We start from the raw sequence: 19,214 nt of genomic DNA, 5'->3' as shown, positions 1-19,214 counted from the left end.
TAAAAGAATTTACTAATTCAAAACAAAAAGGACAAAGAGATTTTCGTTGAGCTTCGACGAGTGGACCTCCCAAAAAAATTCACGGCTCGTGCACTGCCGAACACTGCATTGAATTAGTGGCAGAAAGGCTGAAAATTTTTGGTTTAATGATTGAATCCGATACCGTTGGTATCACAACCGACGGCGCATCCGTTATGGTGAAAGTTGGCAAGCTCATGCCTTGCCATCAACAACTGTGCTATGCGCATGGAATTCATTTGGCTGTAGTAGATGTGCTGTATAAAAAGAAACCTCAAAGAGAAGTAGAACAAGCAGCAATAGACGATACTAATGAATATGAAGACGAAAATGAAGATATGGAGACAGAGATGAATGAAGGATTGACAATAACAATCAAACCAACATCGGCGAGTCTTGTTGAATTGATTCCCCGTTACAGAGATCTACTCATGAAAATACGGAAAGTTGTTAAAACGTTCAAAAAATCACCTACCAAAGACAACATGTTCTGGCAAAAATATGTCAAGAAAGAGAAAGGCAAGGAATTAAGTTTGATTCTTGACTGTCGCACCAGGTGGAACAGTTTGCTCAGTATGCTGGAACGTTTCTACAGCCTAAAAGTTTGCATCGATAAAGCGTTGATAGACATTGATTCCGCGATAAAATTCTCTGCTGGCGAGTGGTCAACGATCAATGAGTTGATCGCCACTCTTCAACTGGTGAAACTGGCTGTAGAAGCTCTTTGCAGAAGAGAGTCCACTTTGATAACGGCCGACACAACCTTGAAATTTGTCTTAGACAAACTAAATAGCCAGGACTCTAGCCTTAGTGTCGAGCTATCGGAAGCACTACGCAACAGAATCGCGGAACGGCGCCTCTCTGAAATTACAGAGTTTCTCTGTAAAAACTGGTTCTCAAAAAAATTTTGAAAAAGGAAATAACCGTTTATAGGACCGAAGGAGTGAAAGGCGATCATTTGTCCATGGTTTATGACTATTTGATGACCTTAAAACCGACCAGCGTTGACGCCGAAAGGGCTTCCTCCGCAACCGGCTATATGTGCAGATCTGTGTGAAGTAGGTTAGACGATAAGACGATAGATAAAATATGTTTTTTAAGGTCACACTTACAAAAAACTAAATAATTCATGTTTCTGTTGTGTAGAAATTTAGAATGCAGACTGATTTTTATCATGATATCAAAAAAAACTCGTCCTCGGTAAGCCATGGAAGAAAAACATATTACTTAACTTGTGTCAGCTCAAAATTGCCATCAATGTTTGCGTCAAATGAACTACTGTTACAACAGATAAGTTCATTTGAATAAAATTTCATTCGTGATAATTCTCAGCCGACACAAGCAAAGCCCTATGTTTCACTTCCACGGCTTACTGAGTACAAGTTTTTATTTTTAATCTCATAATAATTGTGGCATTTGCTCTAGCCATTTTAAGTTAAAGAGAGGTAAGATTGATTGCGAATTGCGAGTGATTATGTAGCATTTGCAAATTCTTTGAAATATATATTGAAATGTATTGAAATTCCCTCGTAGTTGCTAAAGCAATCGAAGAATATTTTGGTGTATTTCATTTCCCATTCGTACTTATTAAAACACCGAATTCTTCCAATTCATCTTTACGTCACCGAAGTTAATGTAAACCATTTTATAGTTTGTTTATATTTCACAAATTCTTTGCTTGAAGCCTCTTTTAGGATATTCTGCGTTTCAAATAAATATTCCAGTTTATATGTTTTGTTTATACCAAGATTGTGCGAATGAATTTTAAAAGTAAGTAAGTGTTCACTCTGGGTAAGGCCGGACGCTATTAAAGGCGTGTTTAGTTTTATTGGAGTCCGAATTTATTTTCAAATTCGTAATCTTTTAGTTTTTCTTTTTTTGTCATGGAAATATAGTATACAGTGACAGTAGCAGTTAAATGTGTAGTATTGAGCAGTTTTACAACAGTTAATGAAGATGACCTCATGTTGCCGTTGTGCTGTGCCTGTTTCAGTCTTTAAAGGAGACCAGTTTTCGAAATTTGTGTTTCAGCCGGTGCTGGCTTCCACATCTTCTCATCTCATCTTCTTGTCCCTGGTCGTCATCCCAGATCTGCCTCCAGAGGTTTTAATGTATCCAGTTTCTGACCTCAGAAAATGTGTTGAGTGGGGAAATTTAGTGTAACCGAGGTAACTTTTTTGTTTTAAACTTTCAAAAAAATAAATAAACATTGAAATAATAATTGCTTTCTTAATTTAAATAATAAAAAGAAAAGGTTATAATAATTAACATTGTAAATATTAGTGTGTGGCTATGCTGTCATTTTAATTGTTCTCTGTTAAATTCAATGTTGAAATATGACAGCTAGATTCATATTTTTGTGACATTAGCTTGTTTTGTTTTTAGAAAAGGTTGATCTTTGTGAATAGTTTTATTTAAAAAGATAATTCTTCACTTGTAATAATTTTTTATTAGCCACAGTTAATAGCCCAGTATCATTTGTAAGTTATGTAATTCCCACTTATAAACGAATAGGACACATGTAAGTTTTTCTTTATTTTTATATTTACTTTTGTGACTATCAATATAGTCTTTATGTATTATCTGTATTTGTAACTGTTTGTGTTGAGATAGTAATAAATGTTTAATTTATCTCTCTGAACCATTTTATTTATTTTAGAAAAGTTACGCAAACCCCTGTTTGCGTTCTTTATGTCAGGAAAGAAGAGCCTTTTTCCTTTATTCAGCAAGATTAGGATTCTTCGAAGTGGCGTCCTTTTTCAAATAGCTAGAGGTCTTTCTTGTTGTTTTTATTTGCCTTTTTGTCCAGGAGATTTAAGTAGATATGTAAGTACCCCTTTGTTTCATTTTCGTAGTTGTCCCAATCCAACTTCGTTGCCATTCAACTTATCCACGACCCAGCTCTCTAAACAAACCCTGAGTGCCGTTCGCACAGTATCGTTTATTTGGCTTGCCCTATCTCCACCCCAGTAACTTCTGTCCTCAATTTTCAATCCCTATAATTATACCCTATGTGGTAGGCAAAATATATTCGTTACAATTATACGTCCTTATTTGATTATATACACCTAAGATCATTTTTACTTTGAGTTTTTATTTTATTAGTTTGTATTAAAAAGCTTAAGTAATAAATGAATAAAAAAAAACATTAAAATCGTGTTTTTATTTTGATTCCACATTTTGCTGGATCCGCGCTGGATCCAGCGCGGATCCCAATCGGAGGCCCGCGGAGGCCAATCTTGCAAAAATCCAGCTGGACTGAAAATCCTGCTGGATTGCAATCTTTATTCATCAGTAATTAATTTTTTCGCTGCTAAAATATGGATTACTGTAATCGTAAGGTAAGATTTACATTACATAAACACTTTATAAAAATAAAATGATGTTTAACAAACGTCGACGTTTTACCAAAATAAAATAATTACAATTAAATAAAATTAAATAAAGGTAAATAGAAATAAATAAAGTTAAATAACGATAAAGACGATTAAATAGACGATTAATAAAATTAAGTAAAATTAAATAAAATTAAATCAAATTAAAATTAAATAAAACTAAATCTAATTAAATAAAATTAAGTAAATCAAATTAAAATTAAATAAAATTGAATATAATTAAGTAAAATTTAATAAAATTAAATAAATTTAAATAAAATTAAATCAAATTAATTAAAACTAAATAAAATTAAATAAAATCTTACGTGTTTGGAAGTTTTTACCTTCATATTCATGTTCACAGAGCAAAAATTAACAAAAAACAATATTTTCCATTCGAGTCAATTGGTTGTAAACTAGTGTAATCTTCGAAGTTTTATATCTATTTCTTTAAGCTTTTCTATGTACCTATTACGTCATTCGCTCTATTTATCTCCCTTTTTCTTTATTCTTATTGGATTTCTAAAGGCATTAACAAATAAGTTTTAATTACTTTTATAAAATGCTATTTAAAAAGTATTTTATTGTTTTTTTGGCCAGCCAGTCATATTTCAGCTACAAAAGTTTTACCGGAGTTTACATTAAGTAATATGTATATGTTAAAATCGGCTTGATTGTCTTACTAGTAAGTCTCTTAATTATATCCGAAGGCTTGAGGTACCTCAAGCGAGTACAAATGCGATGGACATAAGAATTTTCCTATTTTTTGTTATACATTTTCTGAAGACATATTAAAAATACAAAATTTCTTATAAATCTTAATTCCAATGAATTTCACTACAGAAAATGTTAACAGATAGAGTTAGAATTGGTTATTTGTTTTTTATGGAAACTGTCTGCTGTAAATTGGTGGTATTTAAACCAATTGGCTTATTGTACCGTGTGATCCAATAAGCCGATTTCTCGGCTATATATCAGAAACTGTTCATGTTATAACTTTAGGAGAAAAAATTTCTTAGTAAAAGTGGCCAAGAGAAATCGCTGGAAATAACTTTCAAGTTTGTGGGTTAACCGCTAGGAGGCGTGACCTGTGAAGAAAACTTTGAAAACCAGTTTTTTTGGGAAATATGCCCAATTATACCAAATGTTAAAAAAGGTAAACTAGAAAGAGGCCTAAATTCTGCACAAAGCTGTTCAAGTACTTTTTTTTATTTTTTCAAATAAAGGGTGGGAGAGAGCGGGAAAGTATTTGTGGATAAATACCTATAACTTTGGTTTGGATCAACTGATTTTAACGAGATCAGTGTCATTAGAAAGAGTGTGGATAAATTAATTTACATTTACTATAAAATAATTGCATTTAGTATAAATTGTCATAGGTAGAGGGTACTTTCGAATAGAAAAAATTAAAATTTGTTTTTCTTTAAAATGTTTAATGGAAACACCTATTTATTGTAAATTATAATGAAACTGGATTAAATTCGTAACAAAATGGCGCAAACCGCATGTTAATAGCTTTTGTCGAACTCGGGATATAAATAAAAACGCATAAACATAAGTAAGTATAGTATTGATAACCCTGTATTATAAATTAAATTAAAAAATAAGTCAGTAGGTACTTTTCAATTTTTTTTATAGCAGAAGAATCTTAATGTTGATAGCTATTTTGACCATTGTTATTTCATATGATTAAAAATAGTTCTTTCGAAAATAAGTAGGCTACGACAATGATTTGTGGAGTTCATATTGTTTATTTATTGACAGCAGTCAAAACATTGTTAAGAAGTGTTATATGTTATATTATAATTCGAATAGATATTAATATTGGTAATATTAGTAATTAATTATCAGTATTAATAATTCGTGATGAGTATATCAAATGCAGAATTGTATGATATGATTGGAGTTTATTTCGAATATCACCAAAATGCTGCTATTGCCTCACCTATATATTCTGTAAGATATCCTGACAGGAGACATTATGGCAAAGAAGTATTTGAAAGAAAGGCAAGAAGATTAAGAGAAACTGGTAGTTTTCATCATCCTTGCTTTAAACGACGTAGTAGAGGTATGACCGAAGATAATTCAATCAATGTTCTTGCTTTAATTCAACAGAATCCACATATAAGTAGTCGGCAAATCTCTATATAATTAAACATACCCAAAACTATTGTACTAAGGTTTTTAAAACATCACAGGTTGGTTTTTTATATTATAAAGTGAACGTTTAAGTCAGAAACTTGGAATTCCCTTTAAACTTTAGATTCAACTGTTATTTTAATATTCCGATAAAAACGACAACACGGCGCTTTTATCCTTCTATACGTTTCTTAAAAATACTTATGCACGATTTATCTTGTGAAACAATTGTGAATTTTTCAAGATTTTTTGAGTTTAAGTAAATATAGTGGTTTCTTGTTCATCAATATTCGTTGTTCTGTTTTTGAGACTGCATCCTTATCATGTAGTTTATCAATAAAACGAAATGCAATTGTTTTATAGTAGATGTAAATGAAATCATCCACACTCTTTCTAATGACACTAATTTCGTTAAAATCGGTTAATCCAAACCAGAGTTTTAGGTATTTATCCACAAATACTTTCTCACTCTCCCCCACCCTTTATTTGAGAAAATAAAAAAAGTACTTGAACAACTTTGTGCAGAATTTAGGCCTCTTTCTAGTTTACTTATTTAACACTTGGTATAATTGGGCATATGTCCCAAAAAACTGGTTTTCAAATTTTTCTTCACAGATTACGCCCCCTAGCGGTTAACCCAGAAACTTGAAAATTATTTGCAGTGATTTCTCTTGACCACTTTTACTAAGGAATTTTTTCTCCTAAAGTTATAACATGAATAGTAACACACCCGGTACATATTACATTCTTTTATGATACCAATTTCAGGATTGTGAAACTCTGTACCAGCTTGTTCAGGTCTAGTGGATGAATAGTTTTTTGAGTTACTTGGTAGTCTCCTAATAGTATTTGCCGGTTCTGATCTAATGCTTCTCATTCATGGAAGATATGGTTAATTGTTTTAGGTTCTATGATACAGAGTCTGCAGCTTAAGTCTCCATGAAACAGCTCCAGTGTAAGCAGGTGTCCCTTGTCTAATATACATTTTGCTGTTTATTTGACCGGGTATATTTTCTCAGTGAGAGTTATATTGCCTTCAGATCCAGGCTTTTTCCAGTTGATGATGATGCTTTTTCGCACTCCCATGGCCGGCTTTGAACCGAAGTACTGTGTAGCTGATGTTCTTCTGGCAATTGCAGCTCTTTTGTTGCCGTGTATTCCACGGTGACCTGCAACCCATACTGATGTGACACTGTTATGTTCCGCCAATCTGTCGAGTTTCTCTGGGCATTCCCACACTAGCCTAGAGTCCACTTTACAGTTTATAAGAGCCCCCATGACTGTTTGACTATTTGTGCATATATTGATCCTCTTCAGTTTGGAAGTCCACATTGCACAGTGCAAGATTGCAAAAATATCTGCTTGAAATACAAAGAAATATTAATCTCCTAGTGGAATAGAAATGTTTAAATTTCCCCCACTACTAAATATTACTGCACCCGACCCTTCTGCAGTTTTAGACCCATAGACGTACCAGGTATAACCTTGCAGTCTAGATCGAGTAGAACTGTTTATAAATCAGACTGCCATTTTCATAAAATAAGTAAACAGAACGAAATTTTTTACATTAAGAATGGTAGATTTTTATTTTATTTATTTCCTTCCTTAATTATTAAAACATTATCGTAAAAACTATTTCAATTTAATTTTTCGGTACTGCAAGAGGTAATCTTATATGAAACCTGAAAAATATCTGATTTTGCAAATTCGTCCCTAGTATTTAGGTACCTAACATTTTCATTAAGTCCAAATCTAATCTCTGACAAATACAAATTGGAAATAATCAAAGACAAACAGAGGGATTTGGTATAAATCTCTCTACTGCTAAACTACAAAAGTTTTAGATTATGGAAATATTTGTACTAACATGTCTAGATATAAAAATGAAATACTGGTGTCGGTATATTTAGTTAATTAGTGTATTGGTTTGAGTGGTTACAGCGGGGCCTGATAATGACTTCCATGAGAGTAAGTTTATGATTTTTCATATTTAAAAGCGCAAAAATGTATTTTCTGTTCGTTATTAATTTACAATCGTTATTTTTTTATATTTTAAATGTACCTAATGAATTTTTTTTATATATCAATTATATATTTAATGATATAAACGATAAATAAGAGAAATTTGTAAATGAACATAGAGGAACAAAAAAATTTGGATATTTGGTCATAAGTCATAACAATTACAAATTGTAATAAGGTACTTTAATATTAAAGTACCTTATTACAATATATATATATATATATATATATATATATATATATTTATATATATATATATATATATATATATATATGTATATATTTATATATACATATATATATATATATATATATATATATATATATATATATATATATATATATATATGTATATATTTATATATTCATATATATATATATATATATATATATATATATATATATAAACATATAAAATATAAAACATTGAGATGAACATATAAAAGAGAAAACGCAGAGAAGGACAAGGAGAAATATAAAGTAAATGAGAATAGATGACGATGTTGAACCAATGACGAGATTTATATATCTAGTAGTCCAATTAAATATAGAGGGAACAAAAGAAACCAAAAAGGAAAAAAAGAATAATGAGAGACAATAAAGATATTTCTTGCTAACTTATAAATTCTGCTTGAAAATCGTATACTGTATATCGAAGGTTAAGATCTATAGAACGATCATTAGACCAATATTATGTTATATCGATGTGAAACATGGGAAATCACAGACAAGACAAAAATAAAATTGGGAGTTTTTGATATGTGGATGTAGATGTAAACATCGTCCATGATAAAAAACGAAGAATGAAGAACTTGGAGGTGAGCGTCGCGGGATTGCTAATGTTGTATTAATATTACAGAAGGTTCAATTTGGGTTGTAGCACCATTGGAAAAAGAAGAAGAAGAAGGATACGATTACATTAGTTTACCATTGATATTCAACGTATGTTTCTTGCGAATATTTAGATACACTGCTCCTACGAGATATATCCGTCAGGTGTTACGAAAACTGCATCAAAATTAACAAAATTTGTTTTGTTTATCTTAATTGCAAAATAATAAAAAAGAAAATTAAGTAAAAAACACATCCCAATTTTGTGCAGCCACGAATAATCTAGTGATAATGATAATGATGATCACCAACGAACGTCTATTCAAAATATTAGAATTTCCGTCGAAGTTTCGTCCACGATTTTATCCCTTATGCCTTGGAGAGTACTGAAAGATAAAATGAAGGTAAGTAAAATATGTAAAAACTGTGTGGTTTTCTGGGGAACTTTTCGAAACGAAAAATTTTACCTTGGAAAAGTTGCGGAAAATTATAAATTATTATAAAAAATTCGACTGGTTCCACTGTAAATTTCCTTTCTTTCTAGCTTATCTCATACGACATTTTCAGTACACAAAAAGGATAAGGGATAAATCGTGGTCGAAGTTCGTTTTGAAATTCTATGGTCAATATTGCGTTTAAAAATTTGCTTAAAGAATCGTCTTGTGCAGACAAATTGAAAATATTGATATATTTTTAAGAATATGTTATTGAACATTTTTAAGAATATATACCTCATTTAATTCAATAATTTCAGAATGTGTCTTATGTATAAATTTTATATTGGATCTAAAGTAACGCTTCTTTGTTCAATATTTTATTTTTATAAAGTTGTTTTAATGGATTTACTAAACAATACAAGAAAAAATGTTTTAATTCAACTTAACTTAACGTAACTTTCGTCACGTTAGTAGTAATTACTAACCTCTTTCCAATATTTAATGTGCTTAAAAAGCTGTTGTCCTTAAAAAGAACTCCATCCGAGATGTCTACCATTTTATAGACCCCAGCTCTTCTTCTGCGTATGCCACTGAAAAGAAAATATGTTAGTATTCTGAATTTAGTATATTAAATAAATTAAATATTAAATAAAATATATTTTATATAAAAAAATAATAAAAAAAAATCATTTATAAAAGGTATAATATATTAATGTAAAAACCCTATAGTGCTACATCACAGAACCTTATACGAGTGATGTAGCACTATAGGGGTTTGATATTGAGTGGTTTCAATTTTTTTAAGGAAAAGTGGACGAAAAATCTTTCCTCTTTTTTTCATATGAGGTGTCGTTTTGCGAGAGTTGATATCAACAAGTCCTCATAGACACCTCATCTAAGGGCTAGCAATCCCAGTGGAGACCTACGTTGCCATTAAGTTAATTCCGTTTATAACTTAAAGATCCTAGTATTTTATCATCAAAAATGCAATTTAAAATTTATTTAATTTATGTATTTACGGGCTTCAAACATGTAAACATATGGTAATGATTAGTTTAGGAAAGCACTGATGGTGGAATAGTTATTCTGAAAACGTTGTGATGTCGCCGATAGGGATTTTATAATAATATACCTTTCATAAAAGATTTTTTTAAATAAAAATTTTTGTGATTTATGGTATACAGCCAACTACAGGAATTTATTTTCCTTGTGGATATAACGACATTAAGAGACAGGAATTGCACAGTGTTATATATTTTTAAGGAACTCACCATATTTGGTATATGTTTTACCTTATTTTTTTTACTTAACAATCTATTGAAAATGATTTGCTTAGTGAAAATGACCTTTAATTTTATAATTCGGATCATTAGAGCCTCTCACAAACATTATATGATAGGATCTTTTCTTGGCTCTCAGTTATTTGATGAGGAGATGCTAGTATATCATAAATAATTAGATTTAGTCCATAAATGTTTAAAATACACTCATAACTGTGAGTAACATTTTAGAGTAACAAGAATAATTTGCTCTACACGAAAATCCCAGAAAGTTGTGAATACAATTTTAAAAATCTGTTTGTAACTTTTATTATAGTTTTCTTTAATCATACTAATAAGATTATTCAAAGTATTAATTATAGCTACATTAACCTTTACGTCTATCAAAGATAATTTGGCATATTCCATTGTTATGAATAGAAATTTTTTTCTAATAATTTAATTTTATCTGCCTCCATTATATTGACAATTCAGACATATATTACAAATTTTAAAGTAGATGATGTTAAAATGATACCTATTGTCAATATTTTTGAGGTGTGTTCCTGGAACGACTTTATTGAAAGATATTTCATTAAATTATATCAAATTTAACTTGAGCATTCTCGTCAGAAAAATCGCTTGTGATTTGTTTTTAAAAAGACAGCAACACCCAGTTTTTCTAAAAATAGACGTATTTTTAATTAAAATATGGTTAATTCCTATTAAACATAGTAGATAACATAGAAATTCCACAAGAACGTAGTTTCAGAACCATATTTAGGATTCAATTTATGCACAGATACACCTAAGATTAAAATAGATGTTGCCTGTTTGAATAACACAATTTAAAAATACAGAATAAATTTTCCCTCGATCTCCTGTATTATCAGATCAGTAATCTCAAACAGCGTGAAGCAGCGGAAAGTTAGATTAAAGAGATCTTTTCAAAAAAAACTTGCCCGCTAGATAAGAGAAGTGTAATAAGTATTATAATATTGCTGTAAATTAAAGCATGTAAATATATTTAGTATTTTTATATTTTTTTTGGGGCTTCTTTTCATATTGTTACAGTCTGTCTATTAATAAGATTGTAATATCATTAGATATATTGTAGATTATAGAATTGAAAGCGATTGTTTAATCTCGTTGACCTTTTTACATTGCGACCTGAAAGATACTTTATGTATAGTTTAGATATATGTTTTAGCCCCAGAGGTCTAGGCGTCTAAGAAAGCCTATTATCCGTTTCGGAGATACGTTTGTGACCTGATTTCGTTCCAAAAATTCTTGTTGCATGTAGTTACGGCGTTGGCTAATAATTACACAGTAGTTGCTCGCAATGTGTTCGACCGTCTCATCTGAGTTGTCGTAGAATCTTCATGGTGATCTGTCCACTTTACCTATTTTACAGAAGTGATATTTAAGTGAGCAGTGTCCAGTGAGAATAACGGTGATTACTCTGGGTTTAGTTTACTGAAGCTCCTAGAGTATTTTTGTGTAATGAGAAGAAACAATGTTTTTGTTTGCCATTGGTTTGGAATATTTTCCTACTAGGTCATTTTCGGATATCTTTCACTATGCGTTTCTTTTGGTATACTGCAGAATAGTTCTGGTTCGATAAAAGAAGTATTAGCTCATTCTTTAGCAATCTTTATCAGCAATCTCTCTACCACCAAATCATTTAATCCTTTATGCACGGCACGAATGTGCGCAGCATGAGCACAGCACTTTATTGGACTTTCTAGGTGTTTAATCGACTTCAGTTACAAACTGCAGTTAAGGATTCATAAGATATAGAATTCAGACTTTTAGTATTACTTGGTTGTCAAGGACAATAAATATTTTGATTGAATTGAAGCTTTTTTTCAGGCACTCGAACACAAAAATCTATTGCTAGTAATTCAGCTTGAAATATCGTAGGGTTAAATTCTGGTGTTAAGACCATTAATTAATCACTCTTCCTATTATTTTCTTTATATATGTGTTTTTAATATATTAGTATAATAAGTGTATATTTTAGATTGTAGAAAAAACTCTAGACGTCATAGACCTTTCTAAAATTCGACCTCAAAGATCTTTTGGGTATTCTCTATATTTACATTTATAGCTTCTGGATAGATTTTAGCATCTGCTGCAACATCCGAAGCCATGCTTCAACAGGTACTTAAACCATCTTCTTGTTTCCCGCTCATGTTTGTTTGGTGGGACTTTTTCGTCCCATGCTGAACTTCATCGCGGTTTTCTGAGTATTTTTCAAAAGTGACTTTTCGTCTTTGGAAGTATAGACTGTAATCGAATCTAGTTCCATAGTTTTTGAATAACTGATGCTTCTTGATGGTCACCTCTTAATATTAGCGACCACGACCGAGCATGAAGAGTTACCTCAAAAAGACAAAGCCAATAAATATTATTATAATAAATATAATAAGTGACCTTACTCTCAAATCACAAGAGCACCTCTTGGTGCGATTTAGTTTTATGGTAGGCCATTCGTAGTTTATGATTATTCCATTAGATATATGGTTATTTTGTATATGATTTCATAAGTAATTACTCTTGTAGGCAAAACTAATATATGCAATGATGTTTTCTATAAAAATTTACAGCAAATATTAGTTCCTGGAATTGGATTTGGGAACAACACAACACGAATGTCATTATCCTAATATTGAGCGTATTTATAAACAGTTTTGACATACTTCAATCCCTTCTGTCTTCTTCAATTATTCTTCCACAAAAATTTTTCTCAATTTTCTGCTTGATCGGGTCGAATTCTCTAATTTTTATTGTAATGCACTGTAACTGATAAACAGATACTGTGCAGCAACACACCAATCAGATTTAATCAGATTTTGTAAAGTTTAAATATATATGTAGGTACAATAACCAACGTCCACAGACTGCGTCCACAGAACATATGTCCTTATTACATCCAATTTCCATACAATCTACACCCAAATATTGGTTGGTTGTAAAATTTGGTTGTCAGTAAACAGTTTGAAACCAATAAATCAGGAAATGTAAATGATCGCTTGAATTTTGTAATACCTGCCACAGTTTATAGAGCGAGGCTGATAAATAATTTTTAAAAAAATCTATATAAAAATTTAGAAAAAAATAAATTTGGGAGAAGTTGAAATTTGGACAGATTAATAATCTCTATAGGCAACAAAATTAACGAGTGCGATGGAGTATGTGGGGTATAATTATGCGATTGAAATTACGAGCATTGGTTGATATGGTAATATAAACAATATACATTTTTTTAATAAATCTTGAAAGAATAATCAGTGATGGCAAAATTATTACTTTTATTGAAAAAACATTATGGAGAGTCATGAAAATTTACGGATTTCTCATAAATTAAATTAAAGTAAAGACAAGAAAGACCCAATTAAGTAGTAAAGGTATTAAATGAAATCTGAGTCTTTCAGAGCCTATGAATCAGAAATATTCGTCCTTCGGGTTTCGACTGTAATACTTTTTTGGACAAGGTTGTGTGAATCCCATCAACCATCTCAACTTTTGCTATCCTCGTACTAGCCAGTCACGAAAAATAATTATCTGACAAAAATAATAAACAAAAGAATCTTAATTGTTTAAAAGCTTGCACAATAAGAAAATTTCAGAAAATTGTCACGAGAGCAATTACTAAAGCTTATTACTATTACTGCGTGGTACACTGTAAAAAATACCTACAATAGAATAATAGTTCTGTTAATATTTATTTGAAGTGAAGATGTTTCAATCTATAAATTTAATTCATACCTTTTTTATTACTATTACTATTAAATACATTGTATCCGTTTAATATAAGTAATTACTTGCTTAAGTAATAAATTATAGTTTCCGATCCAAAGAGTGCAACCTATCATATCTATTTGTCACATTAATATACAAGTAACAAGTTTAGTGCCGACATTCTAAAAATATCCAAGAGAAAAAAATATTTAATAACATATTACTATAAATAGCATTTTGTTCTTATACGGTAGTCACTATTATAAGGTCATATTAATTTTGGACCTTGTGTGCAAGTAAAGTTCCAATCATTAGCGTCTCTCTTAAGTTTATTTACGAAGGGGGAGACCCTCGTACCCAGAGATTGTAGATGCATACCATAAGTATCTACAAGATATAAGTATCTATAATCTATTATAGTGGAATATTTTTTTATATATAAAATATTTCTATTTTTGAAGTAGAGATTTGATCAAGAAATAATTATATAATGCGCTAATTACCTAAAAAAACACGCTCATTGTATTTCCATAGAAAAAGAATCTTGAGCTTACAAAATAATCTGCATTATCCTATGAAGGTTTAAGCTTAAAACTTCCAACTAAATACAATAATTTTCAATAAATTATTCTACCAGTATCAGAATAAGTCAAGATAATTATTTAAACGAACAGTTTCAAAAGCAAGCGGCTAAAAGATATATTGAAATTGACAGTGCCTTTCTTTTCTACGAGATAAAATATAACATTACCGAAATATTTTTATATTAAATTGATATAAAAAACATAAGATCCACACGGAGGCGAGAGTGTTCCTGGAAGTGAAAAATTTTATAAACAGGCTTGGAAAATATAGTTGCACTTACGTGATTTCCGATTTCATTTGATTTTTTATTTATTTATTTGCTTCAATTTATTTTAAATAACTTATCGCAAAACTTATTATTTATTTTATATTAATAATAATTTACTCATACAAAATTTTTATTAATAGTCTGATACAGCGGTTAAAATGGTCCTTCAGACGACGGAGTATCGAGTGACTCGACAGAATTCTTCACTGACTCATGAGAGGATGAGAAAGAAAAGAAGAAGTATATCTATTAACTCCAATATCCTTTTTGATTAGATTTAATTGATCTTCCTATCTTCTATCTCCTATCTTGCTTGGATCAAGATGAATTTCTGTAGAAAATTTCAAGAGTCTAGGACTTTATCCTCAAGAAACCGAAGAGGTACAAGAATATGAAAATAGGAGGACTTATTGCTTCAAATTTAATAGGATTCTTGCTTGTATCAAAAGTAGTCTTTGTATTAAGTTTCACATCTAGAACGTTTCAATCAGAAAAATGAAAAAGAAGAGGCATAAAAATATAAGAAGAAGAAGACTTATTGCCCAAATTCAACAGGATTCTTTACAACAAGAAGAATCTAAATCTAATTTTTTTTAAGAGTATCGTCCGGATGGGCAGATAATGACACGATTTCAGTAAGGATCTGCCGGACTCTTAATAATTAAAATTTATTAATTTATGGACATATGGGAACTGAGAAGAAAAAGACTTTAAGAAAAATGAATGGGGTCATTTATTTCATGAATATAAACATTAAAGTGAAAACAATAAAATTATTTGGTTATTAAACCAAATGTTTAAAATTACTGGATATAGCAGTAGAATTTTAGTTAACTTGAAAACAGTTTTAAAAATAATTGATCATTCCTGACACCCACGTTGAAAAATTGCAGTTATATCCATTTGTAGTATTTGGATATAATTGCGTTTTCCTTTAGAAACAGATATCTAAAATATAAATTTTTTATACATTGTTGACATCAGATACTGAACCGCAAGGCAAATTACGTAGATGGAAAGAATACATTGAACACCTATTTTATGACCAAAAAGTAGAACAATTAGAAGTTGACGGAGAAATCACGGGACCAGAAATAATGAAAGAGGAAGTTATTTATGCCATAAAACACACAAAAGGTAGAAAAGCTCCAGGACCCGATAATATACCAATTGAACTATTGAAGATAATTGATGAAGATAATATTGATGTCTTGGTAGACCTTTTTAACTCCATATACAAGACGGGACACATACCCAAAAAATGGCTTCTCTCAACTTTTGTAACGATTCCAAAAATCACAAATGCTAAAGATTGCAATGACTATCGGACAATTGCATTAATGAGCCACACATTGAAAACCTTCCTTAAAATCATACATAACAGAATCCACATGAAATTAAAACAAGAAATAAGTGATTCACATATGGGTTTTAGAAAGGGTCTAGGAACTAGAGAAGCATTATTCGGAGTCAATGTTTTGACACAACGAAGTCGGGATATGAATCAGGACATATATGCTTGCTTCATAGATTTTAAAAAAGCTTTGGCAGAGTTCAACATGAAAAGCTTTTAAGTCTTTTTCTTAAGACCAAAAACATAGATAGTAGAGATCTACAAATTATATCGAATCTGTATCAAAATCAGAAAGCAAGAATAAGAGTCGAAGGAGAACAACAGCGGAAGTAAGTATACTTAGAGAAGTTCGACAAGGGTGCATACTTTCACCACTCTTATTCAACGTCTACAGTGAAGTGATATTTCAAGATGCTTTATTGGATATTGTGGAAGGTATTTTGGTCAACGGAAATAGCATTAATAATATTAGATATGCGGACGATACGGTCATATTTGCAAGTGACATGGAAGATCTACAGTACATAATACAATATGCATATAATGCATGTGAAAGGTACGGACTGCAAATGAATCTCAAGAAAACGATGATATTCTCAAAAAAACCACAAAATGTAGATAACCTGATCATCAAAAGAGTAACAATATATAAATATTTAGGAACGTGGCTAACCGAAAATAGAGATCAAACAAAAGAAATCAGATCTAGAATAGAAATGGCAAGAAACACGTTCATAAAATTGAAGAACTTACTTTGCAACCGTAACCTTAATCTAGAGATCCGCACAAGAATGCTACGTTGTTACGTTTTTTCTACTTAACTATACGGCATGGAAGCGTGGACAATAAAACAGTCTGAAATCAAAAAATTAAACTCCTTTGAGATGTGGTACTACAGGAGAATCCACAGAATATGGTGGACTGAAAAAGTAACTAATATAGAGGTGTTACAAAGAATGAAGAAGGAATGTGAAGTCATAAAAACTGTTAAAATTAGAAAGATTCAATATCTGGGTCATATAATGAGGGGCGAGAAGTACGTATTACTTAGATTAATTATGTAAGGGAAGATACAAGGAAAGAGAAACCCAGGACGACGCAAAATATCCTGGCTAAGAAATTTGAGAGAGTGGTTCGGTTGCAGCTCATTAGAATTATTCAGAAGCGCGGCCAATAAAATTAAAATAGCGATGATGATTTCCAACCTCCGATAGGAGAAGGAACCTGAAGAAGAAGACATCAGATACTATATCCATCAGGTACTAAAACCGTATTCCTATACACAGTATGGTAGAGATATGTAGATAATGTGTTCTCTATTTGGCCTTATATAGAGAAGCACTGAATAAATGTTTCATGAACATTAACAGTAAAGAAGGATTAATCAAATTCACCATAAAAAAAGAAAACAACAACTCACTCCTTTTTCTGGATATGTTAATTACAATGGAGGATACAGGATACACAACCAACGTCTACAGAAATCCAACTCACACCATCAGATATTATGATGATCTTTTGTTGTTTATAAATAAGGAATTTCACTAGATTATAGAAAGGAAACAGCATAACACCATAAGCAAATTCAGAAATGCTCACAAGACGGGATTTGAAGATGATAAAAATACCCTACGTAAAGGGCTTTCCGGAAAAATTAAAAATGATAGGAAATAAATATAATATCACAACAATATTCAAAACAACCAATCGGAGAAATCGCAATACTATAGCAAGTGTCAGGATAAATGAGCAAAAATAGAGACCTCTACAGATTCCAAATATGCAAACATGCCTGGGAGAATGAACAAAGAATACAATGGAAATATAATAGTAATGAAACAAAAAACTGCAAAAAGAGAAAACTCAAAGACTTTATCTTACTTGATCAAGAAAAATGTGTAGCAAACTCATCAACAGTATGTAGCATGCTCTGGTTACCAACCCTAAAAGAAGAAGTTAGCAATAAGAATATACTAACAATAATGGATAAATGGAAGGTCAGAGACACATAATCTACAATTACACATAATACATAATAAACACACAAAATACCAGAATTTAATAACAAATTTTAAACTTAAAACATGTCTACAAGCTCGAGGCTAAGTAAGTCCCCTGTAAAATTGGTAAATCAAAGCACTAATTATTAAACATCTACAGGTTTAAATAACTCTTTATTTTTTTAAATTATTTTTTTTTGAACGATTTAATGAGTGAACATAAAAACAAACGTAAAATGTAATCTTTATTACAATCAATTGTGATCTAATAATATACTCACACAATCTCCTAGTTGTCGTAATAGGCGACTAACGTCATTACTCAGCATTCCACCTTAGGGCTCTTGTTAACGAACGTTTTTTTCAACGGGTAACAGACCGTTGCTAAACGGGTACCTGTGTCTACGGTTCATAAATTTCAAGGAATATGCGTTCGTTGACAATATGGTATCTCCGAAATATCGTCAGTTTTAATGTAACGCAAGTAAGTGCACGCAATACATGTTATATCCTGTTGTCGTCAAAGCAAAAAATTATACTAGCATATTATTTGTATAAAAAAATGCAGAAGAAATGGGAGAAGCGTAAAAGAAAAATATGGATACATCCTATTTTATTAGAGAGAGAAAAGTATGGTGCTTTCCATACACTTTACGAAGAATTGAAAAAAGAGAAACAAAATTCTTCAATTACTTCCGAATGGGTCAAGAAACTTTCCGCAAATTGTTAGGAATAGTACATGATAAATTAAAACGTGCTGACACTAATATGGGGCTATCCATTGCACATGCTGAGCGACTAGCTGTTACCTTAAGGTATGTATGAATTATGCTATTAGTATAACATAATAAAAACTTTCGGTTATAAAAAAACTAAAAAAATTACAAACTCAATAGATCTTTTATCAACCCGTGGTTTCATCCCACAACACAGGTCGATTTTCGACCGCACTTATTAAAATCTCCATATCAAAATCCATATTTTAGCCCCAACAAAGAAAGAAATTTATTAAAACAACGGATGCTCGTCCAACGCCGTCAACACACTTACATAAACTAAAATGGTTCACTGATGGTTCACTGCACCGGTCCGACGAACGTCTTGCCAAGGGGGACTGGATACGTAGACGGTGAAAAGTTAACCAAAGGATTGGTTGCCGTTGCGTGAACAAACATTCATACGA

At 31.0% G+C, this 19,214-nt stretch overlaps 2 protein-coding genes across 3 annotated transcripts in view; one reads left to right on the top strand and one right to left on the bottom strand.

Moving 5' to 3' along the window:
• Positions 1 to 19,214, bottom strand: part of LOC140447689 (serine/threonine-protein kinase OSR1-like) — a 186,302-nt gene that overhangs the window by 135,635 nt on the left and 31,453 nt on the right. The window contains exon 2 of the mRNA XM_072540486.1: positions 9,307 to 9,411. Coding sequence (XP_072396587.1) covers positions 9,307 to 9,411 — 105 coding nt within the window. The remainder of the gene's footprint in view (positions 1 to 9,306; positions 9,412 to 19,214) is intronic.
• Positions 7,362 to 19,214, top strand: part of LOC140447690 (uncharacterized) — a 93,376-nt gene continuing 81,523 nt past the window's right edge. For both annotated transcript variants that reach the window (XR_011951623.1, XM_072540487.1), the window contains exon 1: positions 7,362 to 7,499. Coding sequence is in view for 1 of the 2 variants with exons in the window: in XM_072540487.1 (XP_072396588.1) it covers positions 7,485 to 7,499 (15 nt within the window). In the remaining variant the exon portion in view is untranslated. The remainder of the gene's footprint in view (positions 7,500 to 19,214) is intronic.

The sequence above is a fragment of the Diabrotica undecimpunctata genome, chromosome 8 (genome assembly GCF_040954645.1).
Source record: "Diabrotica undecimpunctata isolate CICGRU chromosome 8, icDiaUnde3, whole genome shotgun sequence".
Taxonomy (NCBI): domain Eukaryota; kingdom Metazoa; phylum Arthropoda; class Insecta; order Coleoptera; family Chrysomelidae; genus Diabrotica; species Diabrotica undecimpunctata.
This window is presented reverse-complemented; position numbering and strand designations above follow the sequence as displayed.